At 43.5% G+C, this 27860-nt stretch overlaps 2 protein-coding genes across 2 annotated transcripts in view; one reads left to right on the forward strand and one right to left on the reverse strand.

The window, feature by feature from the left end:
- LOC103210421 overlaps nt 1-27860 on the forward strand; it is a 606668-nt gene that overhangs the window by 104328 nt on the left and 474480 nt on the right.
- Nucleotides 18800-19738, reverse strand: LOC103210426 (olfactory receptor 5-like). The gene has a single exon (XM_007956346.1). The coding sequence runs from the start codon at nt 19736-19738 to the stop codon at nt 18800-18802; it is 939 nt and encodes a 312-aa protein (XP_007954537.1).

Here is a 27860-nt window from a genome sequence, read left to right on the forward strand (position 1 = left end):
GACTCAATGGCAGTGAGTGAGAATATATACAGTTTGGTGGTTTTTAGTACATTCATAAAGATGTGCAACCATGACTGCTACCAAATTCCAGAACATTTTCATCATCTCCAAAAGAAGACTCCATACCCATTAGTAGTCACTTCTCAGCAGCCCAACGCAACTGCTAATCTGCTTTTATGTCTCTCTGGATGTGCCTATTCTGGACATCTGATATAAATGACATCACACAACAAACGGCCTTTTGTGCCTGGCTTCTCTCGTGTAATGCAATGTTTTCAAGGTCCATTCATGTTGCAGTATGTATCAGCACTTCATTCCTTTTTGCAGTTGAATAATATTCCACTGGATGGATATACCACATTATGTTCATCCATTTGTCAGTTGATGCGTATTTGGGTTGTTTCCAAGTTTGTGGCTATTGTGAATGATGTTGCTATGAACTTTTTTTTTTTTTTTTCCCCCTTTAGGATGAATTCTCACAGTGGGATTGATGGGCTCAGGGTCATTCAAACTATCAAGGGTTTTTGTGTTTATTAACGAAATTGCCTCCTAAGATGCACCAGTTCAAATTCTCACAAACACACCACCATATGCTTGTTTTCCTTGAGACATTGCCATCGTGAGCTATGAGTACTTAAAACAAAATTTAAAAATCCACCAGTGTGATAGCAAATCACTCCACAGAAGGTCATCCTTTAAATTTCCATTTTATATTTATTATTCCAATTAAAAAAGTAGCACAGTTTATTACAAAATATTCAAATACATAAAAGAGAAAATGTGAATCCCATGTAGTCCTATGCCTAAAAGGAACCACTAATAGCTACTTGATACATAGTATGTTTGATTCCTGTCTAGATATATATTAACATAAGCAATTACAACAATTATTAGTATTATTGCTATCATTTTACAGAAACTCTGACATTCTTATATACTGATTTTAAAATTTTTCGCTCAGCAGTATACACAGGCTGTCTCCCCACAGCAGTATCTGCACATCTAATTTAGTCCTTTTAATGGCTGCATGTTATTTCTCAGTATGGCTATAAAATATTTAAATAATCATCTATCATTGGACTTTAAGGTATTCCCAATAATTTAAAATACAATAATGTTTATTCAAAAATTCACAATTTTGGAATATTCTTGCACATACATTTACATAATAAATACAAATATGGATACTTATTATGAATGCTGTATTATATGCATATAAGATTTTTCAAAGGAGAAATTGCTGTCTTCTATTTAAACTTGCATTTCTTGAATTATCTCTTTGAAAATTTTTTCAAAATATTTCTTGAATACCTTCTTGCAGGCTATCAGTCAGTCATATTTCTTCAGTAGCCTTCCTGGTCATGACCATTTTCCTTTTGTTTTTCTCTTTTGATTATTCATTATTTTAGAAAAACTCACTGCCATTGACTTGATTCTGACTCATAGCGACCCCCTTTGGGTTTCTGAGGCAGTAAATCTTTATGGAAGTAGATTGCCCAGTCTTCCTTCTGTAGAGTGGCTGGTGGGTTTGAACCACCACCTTCTGGTTAGTGCCTTAGGCACTACACCACCAGAAAGCCTTTATAAATTACACTGGTGGTGTAGTGGTAAAGGCATTTGGCTGAAAACCAAAAGGTGGATGGTTCGAATCCACCAGCCTCTCCGTGGGAGAAAGATGGAGCAATCGGCTTGCATACAGATTTACAGCCTTGGAAACCTAACGGGGTCGCCATGAGTTGGAATCAAGTCCATGGCAGTGAGTTTGGTTTGGTGAGTTTATAAATTACACTGCAAATATTTTCCTCCATATTTCTATCTGCTTTTAAAACTTGAGTATGGTTTTTTTTATTTGTTTGTTTTGATTGTGGTATAAATGTTGTTGTTGTTTGTTGTTATGTGCCGACTCATATGCATACACAAATGTGTGCCTTCTCAGTGGTCTCTACATGAATAATCCAATGGCATTGTTTACATTCTTTGTGCTGGGCACTTGTTCTCACCCTCCTTTTCCCAATTATTCCATCACCATGAACATAAACTCAATGCTGCCCTAAGCAAAGACTCCCCTTGCCCCTTCCCTCCACCCCTGGTAACCACTAATAATCTTTGTTCATTTCATATAAATGAGATCACACAATATCAGTCCTTTCATGACTGACTTATTTCACTCAGCACAATGTCTTCCAGGTTCTCCTGTGTGGTGGCACACACCAGGACTTCACTCCTCTTTGTGGATGAGTAGCATTGAACTGTGTATAGAGAGCACGTCATGCTTCTCCACCATCTGTTCACGGACATTTCTGTGGTTTCCACCTTTTGGCTACTGTGAAAGGGCTGCAAGGAACATTGGTGTACAGTTTCTGTCTGTGTCCCTGCCTTCACTTCTCCCAGGTTTCCACCAAGGATTGGGATTGCTGGGTCATAGTTCCATGATTAATTTTTCGAGGAACCACAAAACTATTTTGCACAGTAACCATGCCACTTACATTTCCACCAACAATGAATGAGGGTTTTTGTTTCTCCACAACTTCACCACCACCTGTGGTTTCTGTCTTTTTGGTTTTTGATCATTGCTACTCTAATAGGGGTGAAGTGATACTTCATTGTAGTTTTGACTTGCATCTCCCGAATGCCTAGTGAAAGGAGCTCTGGTGGTGTAGTGGTTAAGGCATTTGGATGCTAACCAAAATGTCAGTGGTTCGCAGAAGAAAGATGAGGCAGTCTGCTTCCATAAAGATTTACAGCCTTGGAAACTCAATGAAGTCACTACGAGTCAGAATCAACTCAATGCCAGTGTTTTTTTTTTTTTTTTTTTGAATGACTGAAAAGAAGCCTGGTTGTATGACAGTTGAACACTCAGCTGCTAACTGAAAGGTTGGTGATTTGAACCTACACAGTGGCTGTGCAGGAGAAAGAACTGAAGGTCTGCTTTCATAAGGGTAAGAGCCTTAAAAACCCTGCAGTTACATGCCGTCACATGTGTTCTCTACGAGTAAAAACTGACTGAGCAGCACACAACAACAACAACAACTAGTGATGTCGAGTGTGTCGTGTGTGTGCTGTTGGTGATAAGTTTTCAAATTGGGAGCAGGCTAATGCCCAGTTCTCTCTGGAAGGACTCAGTGTAGATGCAGAGTCTTCCTTAATGCTGTGTGGACCTCCTTGTTCCGCAGGCAGTAGATAATTGGACTGCACATGGGCGTGACCACCGTGTAGATGACTGACAGCAATTTGTTGAGGTCTGTGGATTTGATGCGGCTGGGTCGGGAGTACATGAAGAGGACCACTGAGTAGAAGATGCCCATTACCACCAGGTGGGAGGCACAGGTGGAGAGGGCTTTGCAGCGGGCAGTGGCTGAGGGCATACGGAGCACAGTCTTACCAATGGCCAGATAGGAAACCAAGGCAACTAGTAATGACCCACAGAAGATGATGACGGTGGAGATGAAGTCCACCAGCTCTGTCAGGGCCATGTGGGTGCAAGACAGGCTGAGCAGAGGGGAGACATCACAGAAGAAGTGGTTGAGGACATTGGGGCCACAATAGAAGAGGCTTGTGATGCATGTTGTCTTAATCACAGAGAAAATAAGACCACCAAGCCATGAAGTCATGGCCAAGCTCAGGCAGACATGGGGCTGCATGAGTAGCGGGTAGTGGAGTGGGCGGCAGATGGCCACGTAGCGGTCATAGGCCATGGAAGCTAGGAGAGTGCACTTGGTACCGATAAGGGATACAAATAAAAATAGCTGAAATGTGCAGGCTGTGAAGGGCACATGCGAAGGCCCTGTCCACAGCCCCAGGAGCAGGCTGGGCATGGTCACTGACATATAGCACATCTCCAGGCAGCTGAGGTTGCCCAGGAAGAAATACATGGGCTTGTGGAGCTCACTACGGATGCAGATGAGGTAGATGATGAGAGTGTTCTCCAGGAGGGTCAGCAGGTAGAGGGTCAGGAAGACGGCAAACAGGGCGTCTCGTAAGCCAACCCCCGTGGATAAACCCAGCAGGATGAACTCCTGGACTCTGGTCATGTTGTCTGACTCCAGAGACCTCTCCATCTAAGTGAAAAAAGAAATAGGTTTGTAGAGACTTGGTCCATGCAGAAATAGTGGTAACATACAGCGGTGAAGAGGGATAATGTGTATCTTTCCCAGGAGCCAATGTAAGTGCTACACATGGATTTTCATTGGGTGGACCAGTCGGGGAGCCATTGGACAACAGGAAAATTGTGAACAGAAGTCTTAACACATACATTCACGAAGTCTGTGATCTCATGCAAGTCATCTGACCTTTGTGAACCTGACTGATTTAATCTGTAAAATAGAAATGAAATCTACCAACATGATGTTCCTTGTTGTTTCACCGAGTCATTTGTACCACCAAGTCAGTTTCAATGCATAGCGGCCCTAAGTACAACCGCACCATAGGGATTCCTAGGCTGTGATGTTTACGGGGCAGATCACCAGGTCTTTCTCCCATGGAGCTATTGGTGGGTTTGAACTGCTGGCCTTTTGGTTAGCAGCTGAGTGCTTAACAGTTGCACCACCCAGGCTCCTTACTCCCTACGAATATTAAACATGACAGTAGATGAGAAGGTCCTATGTAAAACAAGGAACAATGGTTATTTCTGTTAGTTTTGGGTGGACTCAAATCTCCAACCTCTCAATTAGCAGCCAAGGACGTGGATGGTGGCACCATCCAGGGACTCATACCCAGACAACAGGGTCAGAACGGTTAAGTGATTTGTCCAAGGACACACAGTTTGGAAACTGAAATTCTGTCTGACTCTTAAAGCTAGTGGTACCTGTCTATTGGAGATTTGTCCGCTGCTCCATGCTGTAGGAAAAGTAGGGAAGTAGGGTTTTTCCTTTGTGGTATTAATATCAGGAATCAAATTTGTTTATATTAGGCAACTGAGATGTGGACAGTAGACTATTTTGGCCTATCTCTGACTTATAGAAAAGAGAAAATATAGAAATGAGAGAATTTTAGAGACTAAGTGCTAAGGAGAAAGCAAAACAGGATGGATGGAGTTAGCAATGTCTACCAACCAACCAACTAACCAACTAACCATCCAACCAACCAACCAACCAATCAACCAACAGTTGCTGTTGAATCCATTTCAATTCATGGCACTCATGTGTTTCAGAGTAGAACTGCTCTATAGAGTTTTCATGACTGTGACCTTTTGGAAGCAAACCCCCAGGGCTCTCTTCTGAAGTGCTTCTGGGGGTTTGAACTGCCAACATTTTGCTTAATAGCCAAGATCTTAACCATTTACACTACCCAGGGACTGCTGGCAATGTCTTAAACCAAAACCAAACTCACTGCCATTGAGTCGATTCCAACTCATAGCAACCCCATAGTGTTTCCGGGGCTGTAAATCTTTACAGAAGCTGACTGCCTCATCTTTCTTCTGTAGAGAGAGCAGCTGGTGGGTTGGAACACTGACCTTTTGGTTAACAGACAAACTTCTTAATCACCACACCTCCAGAGCTCTTTCTGGCAACACCTAGAGGAGGCTATTTTGGAATGGACCATTGGAGAATGGCACTGTGAGGAGGGAGGTGATATTTAAGTTTACTCTTGAGTGCTGAGAAAGGGTAAGCCATACACTGAACTGGTGGAAGAATATGTCTGGCACAGAAGAAAAGTAAGTGCCAAAATCTTGAGTCAGGAAGGAGCTTGGCACCTTCATGGGAAAGAAAACCCAGTGTAGCTGATGGACAGAGAAAGGAGAGGGGGAGGAAAATTAGGTTTCTTCTAATCTATATATTTGGGAGCTCTGGTGGCATAGTGCCTAAGGCATTTGACTGCTACCCAGAAGGCTGGTGGTTCAAAGCCACCAGCCACTCCTCGGAAGGCAGGTTGGGCAATCTACTTCCATAGAGATACTGCCTCAGAAACCCAAGGAGGGGTTGCTATGAGTTGGATCTGACTCAATGGCAGTGAGTTTATTTTGTGGGTTTTTTAATCTATATATTGAGAAAAATTGGCTTCCTACAGCCCCACACCATCTCACCTTCCTCAGAGTATTCTCGTCTTCAAGTTAAACTTTCCCATTGAAAATTAACTTTCAGAATAATGAAATAGAGAGCCCCTAAACACACCCACAAGGAGCTCTGGTGGCATAGTACCTAAGGCATTTGCCTACTGAGCAGAAGGTTGGCTGTTCAAACCCACCAGCCACTGCATGGAAGGAAGGCCATCTACTTCTGTAAAGATTTACCACCTAAGAAACCTAATGGGGGTCGCTATGAGTTGGAATTGACTCGATGGCAGTGAGTTTGTTTTTGTTTTTTTTTTTTGGAAACACATGACAAACATGTGGATTTGATTTGGGACATCATTTGTATCACAGATCAGTAGAGATGATATGGAGTGATCAATATGTGATGAATGGAATATTAGTTACCAAAAGAGAAAAAAGAAAAACAATAAACTGAACCCCTAATTACACCATATGCACGAGAAAATCAATTTCAGGTGAACTGAAAACATAACTGTGAAGTGCAAACATCTAAAAGATTATAAAACAATCAAAGGATATCTTGGGATTACAGAAAACAAAACCAATGAGGGAAAAGAATTTTAAGCCTGTCCACAGGAAAATCATTCCCACTTACATGAGATATCTGAAATAGGCAAGTGTGGGGACCAGGGTCTACTAGTGGGTACCAGGGGTGCTGAGGCAAAGGGGGAAAGTGGAGAGTCATTGTTTAGGGGACACTGAGTCTCTATTAAGGGTGATAGAAAAATTTGGAAAGGAATAAGGGTAATGGTTCAACATGATAAATATAATAAGTATCACTGATTGTCTATGTGAAGAATGTTAATGAGAATTGTTTTGTTGCACATATATTTACCACACACACAAAATATTGGTAAATCCACTCCAGGAATGTATAAAGATAAAAAAAGAATTATGATCACCATATAAAATCAAAAGAAAAGTTGCAAGCTGGGAAAATATATTTGTAATACTTATAAGTGACAAAATATTCCTATGTAGGTTCTACAAAGAAATCCAACAATCAATCAAGATGTAAATGTTTTTTACATTAAAGAAATGGACAAAAGGCCAGAGCAGATACCTCAATAAAGAATAACTATTCAGAGCTAAAACCAGGAATGCATGCTTATCTCATCAGCTACCAAGGGAATTGAAACCAAGGTTAGAGATAGTTCCACGTCCACGGAATCAGCACAAATCTGTTGTTGCTGCTGGGTGCCGGGGAGTCGATTTCGGTTCATGGCGACCCCACATGATGGACTAGAAGTGCCCCACAGCATTTCCTAGGCTGTAATCTTTATGGGATCCCATCACCAGGTCTTTCTCCCATGGAGCGGGTCCCCACTGCCAAACCAAACCCACTGCCATCCAGTCAATTCTGACTCATAGCCACCCCCATTGGGTTCCTAAGGTGGTAAACCTTTGTGGAAGCAGATTGTCCCATCTTCCTTCTGTGGAGCAGCTGGTGGATTTGAACTACCAACCCTCTAGTTAGCAGTCTTCTAGTTAGACACTGCGCCACCAGAGCTTTCAGAGAGCTGATGTTGTTGTTGTTGTTGTTATGTGTCGTGGAGTTGGAACCGACTCATAGCGACCCCTCCTTGAATTTCTGAGGCAGCATCACTATGGAAGTAGATTGCCCAACCTTCCTTCTGAGGAGTGGCTGGTGGCTTTGAACCACCAGCCTTCCAGTTAGCAGTCAAATGCCTTAGGCACTAGGCCACCAGAGCTCCCATAGCTGATAGGTGGGTTCAAACCACCAACCTCTCAGTTGGCAGCTGAGTGCTAAACTGTTATGCTGCTAAGGCTCCTTTTAGCACAAAGCTAAACCTCTGAAAATAATAAAACTAGCAAGGTTTGTAGCTGTGAAACCATTAATCCACTCCTGGGAGTGTGAAGTGGCATGATCACTTGAGGAAGCACTGTGGTTATCTGGTGAATTTGAGGACATGACCGCGACCCACACATTCCATGTCCAGGCAGATATTCAGGGTAAGGTTCACAGCAGGCTTGTTTGACCAGCACAGAAACGAGGACTGCACAAGTCCCAAGTGTCCATCCACAGTGCAATTAATCAACCGATTGTGGTCTCTTTACGCAATGCAGTACTGTGCTGTAGATAAATGAATGAACTGGGACCACACCTAACAGCGTTAATGAATCAATAGAAAATGGGTGATACTGAGAAAAAGTTTGAGAGGTATGCAGACAATATAATTCTATACGTGAAGCTCTAGCTGTGCAACAGCAAAGAATTTAAGCGTGTTGTTTAGGGACACAAAAGCATGTGATCACAGAAAGTAGGAGAACGGTGGGCCTAAAATTCAAGATGGGGTTCCTTCTCAGAGAGACAGGAGGAGAGGAAACAAGAGGGACTTACGGGGACTTTGATGGTGACAGTTATGTTCTTCTTAACGTGGCTGGTGAGCACAGGGCTCACGGCCTTGCTGAGTTCATGCCCTGTGTGGAGACGTTAGCAGGAGCGAGGACATCACACTCGGTGAAGTCAAGGGCCAGTGAAAAAGAGGAAGACCTTCCATGAGATAGAGCGACACAGTGGCTGCCGCAATGGGCTCACACAAAGCAATGATTGTGTGGCTGACACAAGACCAGACAGTGTTCCATTCGGTCGTACGTGGCGTCACTAGGAGTCAGAACTGATTGTCAGCACCTAACAACAACAACACACCTGTGTTTTAAGTTCTACTCTATCCACTCAGTATTTATCTAAAAGACGTTTCAAAACTATCTTCTGCATATGTTGAAATGTATATAACTATACACTAAAAAAGCCAAGTGCACTGTGGGTTCATTTCAAAATAAAGATAAAGATAACGTCTCACTCCTGACTTCCAATACCCTTATTCTTTTCCCCAGAGGTAACGAATATCCTAAGTTGTTTGTGCCCACTTTGCAGGAGCGTCGCCAGCCCATTCTTGCGTTTCTGTGTAGACGGTGGCTGTTAGGTGGCGACCCTGTCTGCAGCAGCACTGCCGTGCGAGCCTGCTCCAGCCTCACAGCTATGGCTAAGTTTGACCCCTCGTTTCAGCCGCTGTGTCAATCCGTCTCATTGAAGGTCTTCCTCTTTCCCACCCAGCCTCCACTTTAGCATGATGTCCTTCTCCAGGGACAGGTTCCTCCTCTAATGTGTCCAGCGTATGTGCCGTGAAGTCTCACCCTCCTAGAGTCTAAGGGGCATTCCGGCTGTAGTTCTACCGAGACACATCTGTTCATTCTTCCAGCAGTCCCTGGCATATTCAATATTCTTCACCAACACCGTAATTCAAGTGCATTCAAATTCTCTTTTGATCTGCCTTCATTCATTTTCCAGCTTTTGTGGGTGTGGGTCAGGACACCTTAGTCCTCAAAGTGACATTTTTTTAACACTGTAAAGAGGTCTTTTGCAGCAGATCTGCCCAATGTCATGTGTTGTTTAATTTCTTGACTGCTGCCTCCAGTCAAGAATATAAGTGTTCAACTTATATGTATGTGTCCCTTGCTTTCAAACCATGGCCCAAATCACGCCTCGAGTATGGGCGCGAAGATCTCTTTGACTACAAACACTATGTTCTTTCTGTCGTGTCTTAAGGTCCCCTCCCTCATTGTTGTTGTTGTTGTTATGTGCCATTGAGTCTCACCCAACTCATAGCCACCCCTCCTTGGGTTGCCGAGGCAGTATCACTAGGGAAGTAGATGCCCAGCCTTCCTTCTGAGGAGTGGCTGGTGGTTTTGAACCATCAGCCTTCTGGTTAGCAGTCAAGTGCCTTAGACACTACACCACCAGAGCTTTCACAAGAAATACTGTTGTTATTGTTATGTGTTGTGGAGCCGGACCCGACTCATAGCAACCCCACCTTGGCTTTCTGAGGCAGTATCACTATGGAATAGATTGCCCCATCTTCCTTCCAAGGAGTGGCTGGTGGGTTTGAACGGCCAGCCTTCTGGTTAGCAGTCAAGTGCCTTAGGCACTACACCACCACAGCTCCTTCTCCCTCATTAGCTAATATAAAACTTCCCCCTCCAACAGGTTTAATCCTTGATTAGTCCAAATTGAGGGAAAATGATATTGCTCCCTAAGTCTGCCAGTTTATGCAAGAATAGACAAGACCAAAAATATAGTCCCTTTCAAGCAAGAGATAGAAAAAATGTTGAAAAGTAACACAAATACGTGCTTATTATTATTGGTTGTTGCTATTGTTAGTGTTATTTTATAATTATATGGAAACAGTTTAGCCAAAGAAGGCATACACATTTTTGGTAGAAACTTTCATCTTGGTGTTTTGGCAAAATATCTCACTTTATGCCCACAGCACATTGGTTCAGTGAACATTCTTGGCCTCCCATATTTCAGACAAACAGTGAGGTTCAAAGAGATGGAGCCACCTACCCAACATCGTGTGTGAATTGAGTAGGAAACGTTATAAACAACCTGTCACCCTTCTCAGTGCGAAAGCACATCTCAGAGTCTGGCAGTCAGACCCCAGAGTAGGAAATGTTATAAACAACCCAAGTCACCCTTCTCAGTGCAAAAGCACATCTCAGAGCCTGGCAGTCAGACCCCAGAGTAGGAAACGTTATAAACAACCCAAGTCACCCTTCTCAGTGCGAAAGCACATCTCAGAGCCTGGCAAAGTCAGATCCCAGTGTAGGAAATGTTATAAACAACCCAAGTCACCCTCCTCAGTGAAAAACCACATCTCAGAGTCTGGCAAAGTCAGACCCCAGTCTCGACTCTAAGATATTTTTCCTGTGTCTTTGAGCAAGTCCCTTCAACTCTGTGAGCCACAGTTTCCAAGGAGATTACAATGGGGGATCTTCGGCTTACCTTGACTCAGATGGCTGTTTTAAGGATTAAATAAAATAGCATATGTACAATGTTTCACATACAACTATTTGGGGTGGAAACTCTTAGTTCTGGACAGGGCCACACGGTCATTGGAGCTGTCCTTGGTGCGGATCAAGGGCTGGGCAGCAACTCAAACCTTTATGGAAAATAGCGAATTCTGCCAATGTCCGTTCCCGTGGACTTCCTCTCCTTTGCTGATATTCCTTCCTTCTGTGCCCACTTTATCCCTGGGAATGCTTCTCCCCTCTTTCACTTCCTAACTACCTGTCTTCCTGACTTAACTTCTTCATCACATCTCCATGTTATCTTGCCTCTCTGAAAACCTCAAGTGGTCCTGGAATGCCCCTGGCCAATCTGCTGAAGAACTGATACGTGCATCTAAAAAGGTGTTTTGACCACAGGATTATACTGCTTGGGAATGACTCACAGATCTCGGCCCATCCCACAAACATTTGTCAGGTCTCGGTCCCACCGTTAGTCTGAGGATATGTTTATGATTGACTTGGTTTCTTCCCCAGAGAAGTTTATGATCATCAGCTGGCTATCTGTGTGACCAGGACTGCGATTCTTAACCTCTGCAAGCTTGAATTTATTACTTCAGATGGTAACAACATTTCCTTAAGAAATAAAAATGAGGCATGGTTATAGTTTCTATTTCTTGCCTGTGTAATATGTACCACGCAATTTAGATGTGGCATCGTGGTTTAGCGCCTGCTTGGTAATTCAAAGGCTGGTGGTCCCACCAGCTGCTCCTTAAAAGGAAAGCATTGACCGCCTGCTCCAGTAAAGATCTCAGCCTGGGGAGTCCGTGGGGGAAGTTCTGCTCTGTCCTGTAGGCCTGCCAGGAGCTGTAATTGACGGAACAGTAGCAACACCATATCGTATATAGTGCAGTGGGCTTCAAGGGTTTTTACCATGGCCCACAATAAGAAATACATATTACATTGTGACCCAGGCACCATGACACACATACGTGCACAAACAGCACAAAAACAAGTGATACAGAAGTTTAACAAAAGAGCACTGACCTTTACTTTATGTGAGGTACTTTGGTGTTTTCTTTCATGTTCTGTTACATTTCATTTTTACTGGTAGTCTTGACTCAAACCAGTAAGTTGGTTTTATGAATGCTTATGAAATATCCTGCCATCAGGCAAAGAGCAGGCCTTGGAGTCAGGAACAAACGGTTCTAGCCTGTTTGCTGCCACTGACAATCTTGTGACTTTAGTCAGTGCTCTGACATTCTGAGGCTCGTATCTTCATCACCAGGATGGAGACAGTAACCCTGACTTTATAGTTGTCACAGGGATTAAATCCAGTCACGTCTCTGGTACTTAGGCAGTGCCTAGCACCCTGTAGGGACTTCTATGAGTGGGACCTTCTCTGGTCTCCTCTCATTCCTTCTCCAAATCTTGTGAACTTGGCCTCTTACTCGCAGCTAAAGTGAGACACGTCCTGCTTTTCCTTTTGGAGACTGTGGACCAAAGGACTTGGCCCCTGCACAGAGGTGAAGATACCAGTGACACGAAGACATGCCCAGGGAGCTCAAGGACCTCAAGCCAGTTCAGAAACCTTTCCAAAAAGTTGTCTTTCGTTCTGAGGCAATGAAGCATCACTCAGCTCTCCTCATTTCTCCGCCTCTGTGTTCTCTGAGCTGCGAGGGGAGCTTGGTGTGTACTGTCAGCCGCAAGCAGAAAGACCAGCTACATTTAACCCGACGATGGACCTCAGAGGGCTCCCCCGGTCTCTGTGGATTTAGAGGAAAGATTGAAATGAAAACTTTCCCTAAACTGCACTGGGGCTTGAGAAAATGACTCAGAAAGTGATTCCAAATCAGTCCTCACAGTTTTTTAAAAAAAGTTTAAAATTGTGGTTTTATATGCAAGTGTGTACACACACACACACACACATATCATACAAATTTCCATTTTATGAGCTGAAAATGTGAAAGGAGTTACAAAAATTGAAAGGTGGATGATTAGATTATAGCTTGTGGTATTTGATAGGAACTGATAATAAATGAGTCATGATTTTAATATGGTCAGATAGCTTAGTTATAAATGGATGTTTCCATATGTTTGTGTATATAGATGTATATGTACATGTGTATATGTCTGTGTGCACATACAAACATAGATAAGTATACACACGTATATGTGCACCCACACACATTTCTAGCTCTGTCCCTGACACACCTAGAAGCAGTGGGTCACACCAGAAGCAATGAATGGCTCTGCCCCCAGGCCGCTTTGGTTGTTGTTAGGTGCTGTCCAGGGGTTCAGACTCACAGTGACCCTGTGTACAGCACACTACACATCAGGTCCTGCAGCATCATCACAATAGTTGCCATGTTTGAGCCCATCGCTGCAGGCACCGGGCCAGTCCATCCCATGGAGGGCCCTCCTCTTTTTTGCTGACCCTCTACTTCACTAAGGATGATGTCCTTCTGCAGGGACTGTTTCCTTCTAATGACATGACCAAAGTATGTCAGATGAAGTTTCACCATGCTCACTTCTAAGGCATATTCTGGCTGCACATTTTCTATGACAGATTTGTTCATTCTTCTGGTAGTCCATGGCATATTTCATATTCCTCACTACCATCGTAATTCAAAGGTATCAGTTCTTCATTGGACTTCCTTATTCATTATCCAGTTTTGCAAGCATGTGAGGTGAATGAAAATACCATGACTTGGGTCAGGCTCACCTTAGTCTTCAAAGTGACAACTTTGCATTCTAACACTTTAAAGAGATTATTTGCAGTAGATTTTCCCACTGCAATATGTCACTGGATTTCTTCCCTGCTGCTACCATGGACATCGATTGAGGATCCAAGTGAAATGAAATCCTTGCAACCTCAGTATTTTCTCTGTTTATCATGATGTTGCTTATTGGTCCAGTCGTGAGGAGTTTTGTTTTCTTTGTGTTGAGATGGTGTGATCCATACCAAAGGCTGGAGTCTCTGATATTCATCAGTAAGTGCCTCATGTCCTCTTTGCTTTCAGCCAGCAAGGTTGTGTCATCTGCACATCACAGGTGGTTAATCTTCCTCCAATCCTAATGTCATGTTCTTCTTCACTTATTCCAGCTTTTCAGATTGTATGCTCAGCATACAGAATAAGTAAGTATGGTGAAAGGATACAACCCTGACACACACCTTTCCTGATTTTGAACCATGCAGTAGTCCCTCTGTGTTAGAATGACTGCCTCTTGGTCTATGCACAGGTTCCTCATGAGAACAATAAAGTGTTCTGGAATTCCCATTCTTTACAATGTTATCCATAATTTATTATGATCCTCAAGGTTGAAGGTCTTTGCATAGTTGATAAAACACAGGTAAGTGTCTTTCTGGTATTCTCCACTTTCAGCCAAGATCCATCTGATATCAGCCATGATATCACTAGTTCCGTGTCCTCGTCTAAACCTGCCTTGAATTCCTGGCAGTTCTCTGTCAATGTCCTGTTACATCAGTTTTTTAATTCTCTTCAGCAAAATTTTACTTGCATGTGATACTAATGATGTTGTTCGATAATCTCTGCATTCTGTTGGATCACCTTTCTTTGGAATGGGCATGAATGTGGCTCTCTTCCAGTCAGTTTGGCATGTTCCAGTCAGTTCCACATTTCTTGGCAGAAACAAGTGAACACTTCCAGCACTGCATCCATTTGTAGAAACATCTCAATGGGTGTTCCATCAATTCCTGGAGCCTTGGTTTTTTTGGTCAATGCCTTCAGTGAAGCTTGGACTTCTTCCTTCGATACCAAAGGTTCTTGATCATATGCTAACTCATAAAATGAATTCTTTTTAATACAGTGACTTTGAGTATTCTTTTGATGCTTCCTGCATCATTCAATATTTTGCCCATAGAATCCTTCAATATGGCAACTTGAAGCTCGACATTTTTCATCAGTTCTTTTAGCTTGAGAAATGCTGAACATGCTCTTCCTTTTGGTTCCAGGTCTTTGCACGTTTCATTATAATACTTTACTTTGTCTTCTTGAGGTACCCTCTTAAATCTTCTGCTCAGCTCTTTTTCTTCATCATTCCTTCCATTCACTTTGGCTATTCTTGTTCAAGAACAAGTTTAAGAGTCTCTTCTGACACCCATTTTGGTGTTTTCTTTCTCTCCTCTCTTTGTAATAACCTTTTGGTTTCTTTATGCACAATGTTCTTGATGTCATTCCACAATTTGTCTGGTTTTCATTAGTGTTCAATGCATCAAATCTATTCTTTTTTTTTCTTAATTTTTTTTCTTTTATTGCTCTTTAGGTGTAAGTTTACAGAGCAGAGTTTTACATTAAACATCACGTGTACATTTAGTTTCACTCCCCATTTACCATCCCCAACCCTAACCCAGTCTCCTCCCCTCCCTGTCCAGTAACCCCCTTCCTCCCCGTGCCCCTCATAGTTATGCACTCCTGTGTGTCCTAAATTTCCTCGTGTGAATGTTGCCCCTCTGGTGCCCTGTGGTCGATTGCTCCCAGGGATGCATCTCCATAGAGTATGTGGATGCATCATCCTGGGTCGAGAAGTCTGTGTACACCTTGTTAACTATTGGATGAGAGCCAGCCCCTGGGAGTGAGTTTTATTCCAGGCCCAGAATGTATCCCAGGACCATAGTATTGGGGGGTCTCACCAGACTCCATCTGACCAATAATTCTGGTCATTATTGAGTTTTTGGATTTTGTTCCATGTTTTCCCTCCCATTCTATCCAGGATCTCCAGATTTGATCCTTTCCTGAGTAGTTGGCATTGGTAGCCGGGCACCATCTAGTTCTTCTGGTCTCGAGGGCCATTGTGTCCTAGGGGTGATTGCTTCCAAATGCTCTTGGCTTTTTTTTTTTTTTCATTCTTCTTTGCTTCCTATGATAGGAGATTATTAAGTGCATCTTAGATGGCTGCTTGAAAGCTTTTAAGATCCCTGTTACTACTCACCATTGTAGGATGAGGAACAAAGCTTTTATGTATTTTGTTGTGCCAGTTGAGTCTGGTGTCCCCCAGTACTATGGTCCCAAGACAGTAGATCCATTGGATCTCTCTCCCAAAGTGTCTGGGTGTCTGTGAGGGATTACTCTGTGTCTGTCTTCTGTTGTTTCTGTAAGGATTGCAAGTATTTGTATCACTGGTGTCTGTGCAAGATGAGCCTCAGCTGGATCTATCCTTGGTCTCGTGTATACTCCTGTTCGCTGACCCCCATCTGATCCTCTCAGATGTTTATGCGTTTATCTGTTTGGTGTTAATGGTAATGCAGTATTGTGGACACATTGGTTGGTATTAGCATCTGTCCTCTATCTCCTATGTGTACAATTTGGTGTCCTCTGTTTTCCTAATGTTATCATGGTGGTCACAGACTCTTTCCATACATCCTTCCCCTTACCCACATCAGAATGATCAAATCTGTTCTTGAGATAGTCTCTAAATTCAAGTAGGAAATACTCAGGTTCATATACATACATACGTACATACATACATACATACATATAATTATTATTTTGCTTTTGTGGACTTGTTTTAATTTCCTGGAGCTTGAACTTGAACTTGCATATGAACAATTGATGGTTTGTTACACAGTCAGCTCCTGGTCTTGTTCCGACTGATGATATTGAGTTTCTCCGTCATCTCTTTCAACAGATGTAGTCTATTTGATTCCTGTATATTCCATCCAGTGAGTTCCATGTGTATAGTCACTGTTTTTATTGTTTAAGGAAGGTATTTGTAATGAAAAAGTCAAAATTCTATCATGTGATCTCTAGTGCTGTTTAGATCACCACGGCCATGTTTTCCAACTGCTAATCCTTCTTCTTTATTTACAACTTTTGCATCTCAATCACCAGTAATTATCGATGCACCTTGGTTACATGCTTGATCAATTCCAGACTGCAGAAGTTGGTAAAAATCTTCAATTTCTTCACCTTTGGCATTAGTGGTTGGCACATAATTTTGAATACTAGTGTTATTAACTGGGAGCTCTGGTAGCATAGTGGCTAAGACACTTGCCTGCTAACCAGATGGCTGGCAGTTCAAACCCACCAGCCATTCCTCCGAAGGAAGGTTCGGCAATCCTACTTCCGTAGTGATACTGCCTCAGAAACCCAAGGAGGGGTCGCTACGAGTTGGGTTTGACTCAATGGCACATAACAACAACAACAGTGTTATTAACTAGTCTTCCTTGTCAAACTAAACCCATGGCCATTGAGTTAATTCTGATTCATAGTGACCCCCATGGGGTTTCCAAGGCTGTAAGTCTTAGTGGAAGCAGACTGTCTCATCTTTCTCCCATGGATTGAGTGGTGGGTTTGAACCACCAACCTTTTAATTAGCAGCCCAATGCCTTTACCTCAGTGCCACTAGAGCTCCTGTCTTCCTTGTAGGAGTATGGATATTATGGCATCACTGACAGAACTGTATTTCAGGATGGATCTTGAAATGTTCTTTTTGATGATGAATCCAATATCATTCCTGTACAATTAATCATTCCTGGCAGAGTAGACCATATGATTGTCTGGATCAAAATGGCCAAAACCAGTCCATTTCAGCCCACTAATGTCTAGGATATTGATCTTTATGTGTTTCATTTCATTTTTTACATGTTTCACTTTTTCTAGATTCATATTTCATGCATTCCACATTCTGATTATTAATGAATGTTTGCAGTTATTTCTTCTCATTTTGAGTCATGCAACATCAGCAAAAGAAGGTCCCAAAAGTTTTGCCCTCTCCACATCATTAAGGTTGACCCTGCTCTGAGGAAGCAGCTCTTGTCCAGTACTATTTTGAATTCCTTCCAGCCTGAGGGGCTCATTTTCTGACACTATATCAGACAATGTCCTGCTGCTATTCATTAAATTTTCAGTGGCCAAGTATCTCAGAAGTCGACCATGATGCCCGTGATTGTAGTCTGTCTCAGTCTGGGAGCTCTGCTGAAACCTGTCTGTCATAGGTAACCCTGCTGGTATTTGAAATTCCTATGGCATAGCTTCCCGCACCACAGTAACGCATGAGCCACCACAGTATGACAAACTGACAGACAGGGGAGAAAGAGGAAAAGAGAGAGTGACATACCAAATGAGATAAAGTATAAATAATGTGTGTTACTTCAAGTCAAGGGTAAACAAAAATTCAATCTACCCTTGAAACTTTTCCATGAATTTGAAATTTTATCAAAATTAAATTTTAACACAAAAATAAAACAAAATAATTCCATAGTTTTTTTTTTAATTTATTCTCTTTATGTCTCAGCCATATTTTTATGTCAAAACATGCAAATATATTTCTTTTTCTTTAATAGCTCTATGTTTATCTCAGAATGAATGTGACATGCTCAATCAATCCATTATCAATGGACATTGAAGTTGTTTCTGGTTTTTTTTTTTTCAATTACAAAAAAGTGATACAATAAGCATCCTTGTACATATATATCTGTCCTTGTGGGAACATATAGATATATTTGGTAAATATCCATCAGTATTTTAGAAATATAAATGATGTGGTTGTTAAATTTGCATTTCTTGGCTTATTAGTAAATTTCAGCATCTTTTCATGTAGTTTATAAGCCACTTACAATGCTTTTATGGTTTGCTTTCTCATATTTTCTTGTGTGGCCCACTAGTGTCAGCTCATCAGTATAGTTGTTAGTTGCCATCAAGTTCATTGTGACTCATGGTGACATCATGTGTGGAGAGTAGAACTTGCTCTGTAGGGTTTTCAACACTGTGATCTTTTGGAAGCAGATCACCAAGCCTGTCTTCTCAGGCACCTCTGAGTGGGATGAAATGGCCAACCTTCCCAATAATTGTCAAGAGTTGTGCAAGCAGGGTCCCTTCGTTGTATATTAGGTGGCAAATGTTTTTCTCTGGTTTTTCATTTGCCTTGCAAGGTTATTGTGGGACTACAAAAGACTATTCATCAGGGGCTGAGAGACCCAGCTTTCCAAGACCAGGATCAAGGCAGGTGGATGGATCTTCTCAGCACTGCATGGACCTCTTTGTTCCGTAGACAGTAGATGATAGGGTTACATATGGGCGTGACCACCGTGTAGATGACTGACAGCACCTTGTTGAGGTCCATGGACTTGATACGGCTGGGGCGGCAGTAGATGAAGAGGGCAGCTGAGTAGAAGATGCCCACCACGACCAGGTGGGAGGCGCAGGTGGAGAAAGCTTTACGGCGGACTGTGGCTGAGGGCATGTGGAATACAGCCACCCCAATGGCTGAATAGGAGGCCAAAGATATGAGCAGTGTCCCACAGAAGATGATGATGGCAGAGATGAAGTCCACCAGCTCTGTCAGGGCCACGTGGGTGCAGGACAGGTTGAGCAGAGGGGAGACATCACAGAAAAATTGGTTGAGGGCATTGGGGCCACAGTAGGAGAGGCTGGCGATGCATGTGGTCTTAACCACTGAGACCAGAAAACCACCAAGCCAAGAGGCCAAGGCCAAAGCCAGGCAGACCTGGGGCCGCATGAGCAGTGGGTAGTGGAGTGGCTGGCAGATGGCCACATAGCGGTCATAGGCCATGGAGGCCAGCAGGGTGCACTCAGTACAGATGAGAGAGACAAAGAAGAAGAGCTGTGTCATGCAGGCTGTGAAGGGAATATGGTAGGGTCCAGCCCACAGCCCCACGAGCAGGCTGGGCATGGTCACCGACACGTAGCACATCTCCAGGCAGCTCAGGTTGCCCAGGAAGAAGTACATGGGCTTGTGGAGCTCACTGTGGCTGCAGATGAGGTAGATGATGAGAGTGTTCTCCAAGAGGGTCAGTAGGTAGAGCATCAGGAAGATGGCAAACAGGGCTTCCCTTACATCTGGCCTGGTGGACAAACCCAGCAGGACAAACTCTCGGACTCTGCTCATGTTGGCCAACTCCAGGGACCTTTCCATCTAAGGAGAGACAAAGACAATCTGTTGACATTCTGGTTGCACAGGTGCCTAATTAAACCGGTTGCTGTCAAGTCGATTACCACTTATGGTAGCCCCAGTGTGTCGGAGCCGAGCTGTGCCCCACAGTGTTCTCAATGCTGTGACCCTTTGGGATCAGATCACCAGACCTTCCTTCTGAGGTGCTTCTGGGTGGGTTTGACTGCAAAGCTTTCAATTAGGAGGCGGGTGTGTTAATGGTTTGTACCAATGGGAGACTGCAGGTCATATACGTGGCTCTGTGATGGTGCTCTGTTGACAGGCTCTGAAGCGAGCCAACCTGGATTTAAATGCCGCTGTCACCTCTCCTACTTGCTCTGACTTGTGGAATCATTAATCCTCCTTGATTCTCAATATTCCTACCTGTAAGAAGAGGGAGTAGGACTCTCTCTTTCTCTCCTTCCTCCCTCCCTTCTTTCCTTCCTTACCAGGCCAATCATACCTCTCAGTGGCCCCAGGTGTGTCAAAGTAGAACTAATTTAAAGGGTTTTCAAGGTCATGACCTTTTGACAGCAAGTCACCAGGCTTTTCTTCTGAGCTACCTCTGGGTGAGTTTGAACCACCAACTGTTTGGTTAGCAGTTGAATGCTTCAGTTTACGCCACCACCCAAGACTCCAATCCCTTGTATGGATTGTGGTAATTACCAGTTCCCCACTCAGGATCTCCTCTCCTACCCTAACCCATCACAGAGATCATGAAATGGGACTGATCCACCTAGTAACCCTCACGTCCTAGCTCAATTCCTGGTACAATGATTACGAACTGACAACAATAAATGCATCAATGTGTAGGCTGTGTAGTGTTGTCATACTTGAATGCCATGACTGAATTTGGGCTTCATCTTATGTGTAATATGGATACAGAAAGGATGTGATAAGCATTTTGGATTTACATAACAAGCACTGAATCCTGTGAGTGTGTTTCCCAACACTTATTGAGAACTTACTGTGTGCCAGCCCCAGTGCTAAGAACTTCCCCACATCATCTTATTCATTCTTCACAGTATCCTTATGAGGATGAACCTAGAACTCCAGGTGATGGAGAATAAATTGCTGGGCCCTTGATAGGAAGGTGTCTATTCTATAAGTTCATGTCTACAGGAGGAAATGGGCTTTATTGAACAAAAATGAAATTCAGACATAATCCCAGATAGTGTAGATGGCAGAGGGAGTGGCTGGCCCCATTGGTTCTGGCCATGAAAGAAGTTGACCCTGTGAAGGGTGATATTTGAATGGAAACCTGGAGCATGAGATGGGTCCGGAAATGCAAAGTGGTGAGGGGAACAGCATTGTGAGCAGAGAGGATTCAAGTGTAAGTGTCCTGTGATGAGAAGGAAATGGAGTTCTCACAGATAATGAGGAGACTTAGTGAGTGAGAAGAGCAGACAGACATGGCATGCAGAAATAGCCAAGGACGAGTCTACATAAGAGGAGCCCTGGTGATGCAATGCTTGGCTACTAACCAAAAGACTGGTAGTTCAAACCCACCCAGTGCCTACATTAGAGAAAAACTTGGCCAACTGCTTCAGTAAACCACAGTCTAGAAAAGCCTATAGGATGGTTCGACTCTGTCACATGGGTCACTATGAGTCAACATCAACTCGACAGCACCTGAAGACAAGTTTACGTAAGATCTCAGGAATTCAAATTTCTTTCACTCTTTTGCCACAACCAACATGGCAGCAATGATCAGAGGATTTATTAATCTTTCAATTTTCCAGGCACTATGCTAGGAAGTTTTTATACTGCTTTATTCAGTTATCTCAAGAACATGTCAAATGAGTAGTGACTGAGATCTTAAAAGCTTGCAAGCGGCCATCTAGATGCAACGATGGGTCTCTCCTCGTCCAGAGCAAAGAATAATGAAGAAAAGCAAAGATTCATGGAAATAATTAGTCCAAGTGACTGGTACACCATGCAATCCTCAGCCTATAGGACTATGAGACCAGAAGAACTATATGGCACCTGGCTATCACTGTCAACTACTCAGAGGGAGATCTCTGTAGGAGATCCTGGATAGAGTGGGAGAACAATGTGGAATAAAGCTCAAAATCATCATTAAAAAAAAAAAGGACCGAGTTTGGTGGTTGGATAGAGCCTGATGGAACCACTGAGACTATGGCCCCTAGCTGCCCTTCAGGTCTGGAATTGAACCCACACTTGTGGCTTCCAGCCAAACAAAAGACAGTCATACGAACTGAACATTTACATTAGGTAGATATATTCCTTGGAGAGATCAATCATGGGAGAATAGAAGGGCTGTGTATGCACAGGGAGACAATTCAGGGGGCAGGAGTACATGGAGGGAAGGACACAGAGAAGAGGTAACTATGGGGAGGAAACAAGGCTCAGAGTGAACTCAAATAGAACTTGGACTCCAATAAAAAAAAATAATTCCTGGTCTGAACTCAGTCATCTTTCCTCTGCGTAGACTCTGAAGTCAAACATCAGCCCCAGGTCCAGCCACACTCTCTCCCAATGATGTGACTTTGGGATACTCCCTGTATCTTTCTGAGGCTCTGTTTCAAATTAGTGTATTTCTCTGCAGTCTTAAACAAGAGCCCCCGCCTCCTTGACTTCTGGCTGTAAGACAACACACCACATCTGTGTAGTTCTCACAGGTTGTACCCTATTTTTAGACATCAGGATGTCATTTGAAAGGGGCATTGATTACTGGTGTGGGTTGCTCCCTAAACATCATGTCCTTCTGAGCAGAGCCTGACCACTCGTGAGCACATGGAAGTCAGCTCTTATTACCTACAAGAAGAAGACAGCACACAAGAACAAATGAGGATCCTTTACTTAGGGTTCCCTCCAAAACTCAAGAAGGCTGTGTAGGAGGTGGTAATAGGAACCCCACACTGTGGCATGGGTGAGAGACTGAAAAGGGGAGTGGACTACCTTCTGCCAGTCTCCATCTGGCCATGTGAGCCCAGTTAGGTGGACTGTAAGGTTACCTTATGCAAGCCCTACTTGCACAGTAGCTGAGGAGACAAAGACTTCCTCTGCCAGCTATTTTATACCCCAGCCCACCTGACTACTTGCATCTTTAAAGCCTAACGAACATCCAGTCTCAGTCAGGGAGTATGTCATGGAGCCTAAAGATGCCAGCAGGGAGAGGAACAGGTAAAACCATGGATACTTGGCTTGTCCAAAGAACTTTGTCCTCACACAGCTGACCTTGGAGGATCTGTGTTCACTATTTAGAAAGCGACCTTCAATAGGCCAGGTTTCCTGCTGGTTGGTGAAGCTCTCCTTTGTTCTGGGGAAGAGCTCATCGGCCATCCTCCCCACCCCTCCCACTCTGAGCTTCCTTCTCCCTTTCTCTCCTTCCTTCCTGGGTCTGCCTTGCATCTTCATTCTCCTCCCATGTCTGCTAAATACTCACCTCCTCCGCGAATCCTTTCTGAGTCACTCTTCCTGGATGATGACTTCAAATATTCCATCTAGTCTTGGATAACCCACCAAAGAATCCATAGGGCACCCTGAACATGTCCCATCAACACCCTAAAGTTTTTTGTTGCAAGGATCTTATGATCTACTTCCAAAAACTGGGCCGGTGAAAACCTGAAGGTTAGAACTAGAATATGTAAAGAAAATACCATCTCAAAACATGTATCAGCCATGAATTTTTTGTGAACAACTGTTCTGAGTATAAAGGAAAGATGGTGGTGAATAAGAACTGGTCCTTACCCAAAGAACATTGGGCCATGAATTCAAGTTCTGTTACCTTGGCGAAGCCACTTAATCTCTTCCAATGTCAGTTTTATGTTATTCAAATATAGGAATAACCATCCCTACCGGGAAATACATAATTTCTCTTCTGTGGAAAGAAGGGCAGCACAATGTGGTAGTTACAGGTTCAGGCTCAGGTTCAGGAGTTATACAGCACAGGGTTTGAACCCTGAGGTCCTGAATGAAACCCAGAATTGCTCTCATGAGAATGCAGGCTCTTGGTTGGTAGAAGGTTTTACTTCTCCTTCATTCCATAAACATTTATAAAGTAACAGCCTTGTGCAATGAAAGCAGTGTGTTAAGAGAAGTGGGGATATGGACAAAAATAAGCCAGAGTTCTGGCTTCGTGGAGCTCAACAACTACTACATGCCACGATTGTGCCTCTAGATAAGTTTCCTAAAGCAGTTTTCCTTGCCTATTTGGACTGTAGGAGGAATTAGAATGAATGATTTCACTGAGTAGTAGCTACTACATGCCAGACCTCTGAGGGATAGGAGAGCAGAGTGGTGAAAAGCAAGGGCTTGGAAGTCAGACTCACATGAACAGGAAGTACTGTCTCTCCTGCCTAATTGTATAGTCTTCAGGAAGTTGCTTGAACACCCTCAGCCTCAGGTATTGATATATCATATAAAGTATATAGCAACTACTTCGTCAGGAGCCCTGGAGGAGCACTGGTTAACTGCTTGGATGCTAATCAAAAGGTTGGCTTCTAGAATCCACCCAGTGGCTCTGAGGGACAAAGACCCAGTGATCTCCTCCTGTAAACATTACGGCATGGGAAACCCTATGGGGCAGTTCTACTCTGTAACATGGGGTCTCTATGAGCCAGCATCAACTCAACGTCGCCCATCCACCACAACGACCACTTCATCAGGCTTTCAGAAGGTTAAATCAGTGAATTACATCTAAAGTGTTGAGAGTCAGTGCATGGTATCTGGGGGTTCTATAGAAGACACTTTCTTTGCATTGTTCCCCATATTCACTGCCAAAGAACAGCATTTGGTCTCCTCACCTCGTGGTTGATGGCCAATAGGTACAAAGTATTCTTTGCTGGTGCTGCACCTGGAGGCACCTTGCATGCCCAGGTGGATTTTACTTCTGCCCAGAGATGGCAATGCCAAGGAATGGAAGAACTGCCTTTCAGTCCAGCTTGGAAGGAACTGTCCTTGCTCCTGAGCATGGCACCCACCACCCTTTGCTTCTCCTCACAGCTCCTCACAGCTGCTGAGCTGTGGAGCTGATTGTCCTTGCAGTGAGCAAGGAAGGGAGACAAGCTTAATCTGCATCTCTGGACCTCAGAGACGTCCCCTGGTCTCTGTGGACTTGGAGAAGAGATGAAAGGGAAAACTTTTTTCTTCTGATGCTGTGAAGAGGCTTTAGAGGAGGCAGGGCAGGAAACGTCTGACTCCAAGCCACCCATAAGTCAGAGAAACATGCACCGATTTGTTTCCTCCCAATGCCAAGCCCTCCTAGTACAGGCAGGTGGCTCAGAAATGCTTCCCAGGGGAGATGGCCCTTGAGCAGAATCTCCAGAACATCACTTAAGATTATTTTCACAACGTACAGATCAAGAAATAATCCACACACAGTGATGAAGGTCACAGTGCTGTGTTCTGAGGAGACTATCTTAAAATTTCCCTACAGCCTCACAGATACAACTCAAACTCCTTAGCATGGTACCCAAAGCCTGCTCGTCCAGTATTCATAATTCCTTCCAGCAGAGGTTACTCCCTAAAGTACTCAGTATGTCAATGTGAAAGATGTAATAAAATTAGAGGCTTCCCCCCATCTTTTGGGGTTTAAAATAAAATAGTAAAGAAGACCCTAGAAATATCATGAAACCCCGAGTTTTCCTCGGAAGAACTTAGAAACAGTGTGTTGATATTTTCACATTTTCTTGCTTTGAACATTTTGCTAAATCAGAAGGAATAAATGATACTCTACAAATATCATGAAAAGGGAACTAACATGTCCACGTTTATTAGGGAGAACTGAGAACCCGGGTCATTGATGTTTCCACACTTTGAAAAACTTAGTAATATCTTCCTAAGTCACAAAAGTAACAAGTATTTGTGACAACCCGTGAAAAACTAGAATAAAGAGTGACAATTCAAATCCAGGTCTGTCTTCTAGAAAAGAAGCTCCCTCAAGTCTGAAGATGCTTCTCTTCTGCTACATTTACCAAAGTTCAAAATACTCTTAATGAATTTGATGTTTGGTTGTTGTTGTTATGTGCCCTCGAGTTGGACCCGACTCATAGCGACCCCTCCTTGGGTTTCTGAGGCAGTATCACTACGGAAGTAGATTGCCCCATCTTCCTTCTGAGGAGTGGCTGGTGGGTTTGAACCTCCAGCCTTCTGATTAGCAGTCAAGTGCCTTAGGCACTATGCTAACAGAGCTCCCAAACTAATTTGATAGATGAACTAAATTAACACGTTCACAGGGCTAGATATTAGAGATGAAAGCAAATCATTGAAAACAGAAACAAACCTGTTGCTGTCAAATTGATTCGGACTCATGGTGATCCCATGTGGTACAGAGTAGAGCTAGTCTACAGGGTTTTTGTGGTTGCAATCTTTATGGAAGCATAATGCCATCCCTTTGTCCTGTGGTACCATTGGGGTGATGGTCAACTGCACATCGATTGTGCCACCCAGAGACCTTCATTCAGTTCACTGAAAGGAATAGAAAACCCACCCTAATTGGCTTAAGTGAAAAGCAAATTTATGGGTTCACAGAAGAGGAATTCCCAAGCGTAGAATGGACTCCAGGGACGGCTGGATCCAGAAACTCAACGAAGTCAGCAGGATTTCATCTCCCTCCCTCTCTTGCTTCTGATTTTCTTTGCTCTGACTCAATTATCAAGCAAGAGCCCTCCTTAATAGGCCAAGTAGCTGCTGGTATCTATAGGCTTACATCTCCACAGCTGCAAGTCCATGGACAACCAGAAGGTTGAACAAAACTCCTGAGTTCTGCCTGTCTATAGTAGATTCTGTTAGTTTTCCAAATTTTTCACTTTTCCTAAATGCATATGGATTCATCATAGCTTCATCATTTCACCCACAAAGAGACAGAGTGTATTTCCCTGTCCCTCAGCTTTAGATTTAGACTTGCATTGGCCAATGGGATGTTACTTGGTGTGAGATGCCCATAACCTTAAACTTTGTTTTGTAATTGGCTTGCTCTTTTGCCCCTCAGCTGTCACAATGAGAAAGCACGTCCAGGTCATCTCCTCGGTCCCAGGAAAAGGCTGAGACACAAGTGGCGCAGACTCCCCTCTCGCTGATCCCAGTCTCCAACAGTCAATACCTGCCTTAGTCTCCTGGGGCCGCCATAACAAAATACCCCACGATGAGTGGCTTTCAAGAATAAGAATTATTTTCTGCTCTGCAGCTAGGATTCCAAATCAGGGTATTGCTTGTGTCAACCCACTCTGAGAGATTGAAGAAGGAACTGTCTCATGCCTCCCTCCTACTTTCTAGTGTTTGCCAGCAATCCTTGGAGCTCCGTGGCTTGTGGATGTAACTTCACATGATGTCTCTGTTCCCCTGTGCATGACTGTTCTTGTGTCCATTCTTCCCCTTCATAAGACCCACTCAGAGGGGACTAAGGCTAGGACCCACCCTACTCTATATGACTTAACTGATAATATCTCCTAAGAAAGACTCTATTTCCCCAAACAAGGTCACATTCACAGGTGAAGGAGCTCAACACACCTTTTTTGGGGACACAATTCAACACCCAGCAGCATTCACTTGCATGAGGAACTTCATCTAAGATCAGAAGAGCCACCCACAGAGCCCATCCTGAGAGACCTCACCCTCAGCTGTCTTCATATTCATGAGAATCAATGGTGTGATGTGAGACCAAATGTTCGGATCACTTATTACACAGAATCTTGTGGCAATAGCTGACTTATACAATCTAACTGACCCAAAATAGGTTCATTGGTCCATCCATACTGACTAATTGAGATCAGGGAGTGAAGGTCTGGTCACGGGCATTGTGTTGTGCATAAAGATGAAATCAGTACCATCTTGACCACACAGATTGAAAGAGGGGGGACTGTGGGTCTCCAGAAGGAAATCAGAGTGCTGCATGCCAACAGTGGTTCACGGATTCTAGGCAGCAGTAACAGACATCTACAATGCCTAACTCTGAAAAGTGGTCCCAAAGAGATCACTCATGTCCAGACCATGGTCGTGTGCAGCACACACGGCCCAGGGCAGCCTTCACCTCCTTGTTCCTCAGGCTGTAGATGAGGGGGTTGAGCATGGGGGTGACCAGAGTGTAAGAGAGAGACACTACCTGTTTGCTTTCTGGGGAATAGCTGGCCTTGGGTCGCAAGTG

The sequence above is a fragment of the Orycteropus afer genome, unplaced genomic scaffold (genome assembly GCF_000298275.1).
Source record: "Orycteropus afer afer isolate SDZICR_OR568_19922 unplaced genomic scaffold, OryAfe1.0 scaffold00610, whole genome shotgun sequence".
Taxonomy (NCBI): domain Eukaryota; kingdom Metazoa; phylum Chordata; class Mammalia; order Tubulidentata; family Orycteropodidae; genus Orycteropus; species Orycteropus afer.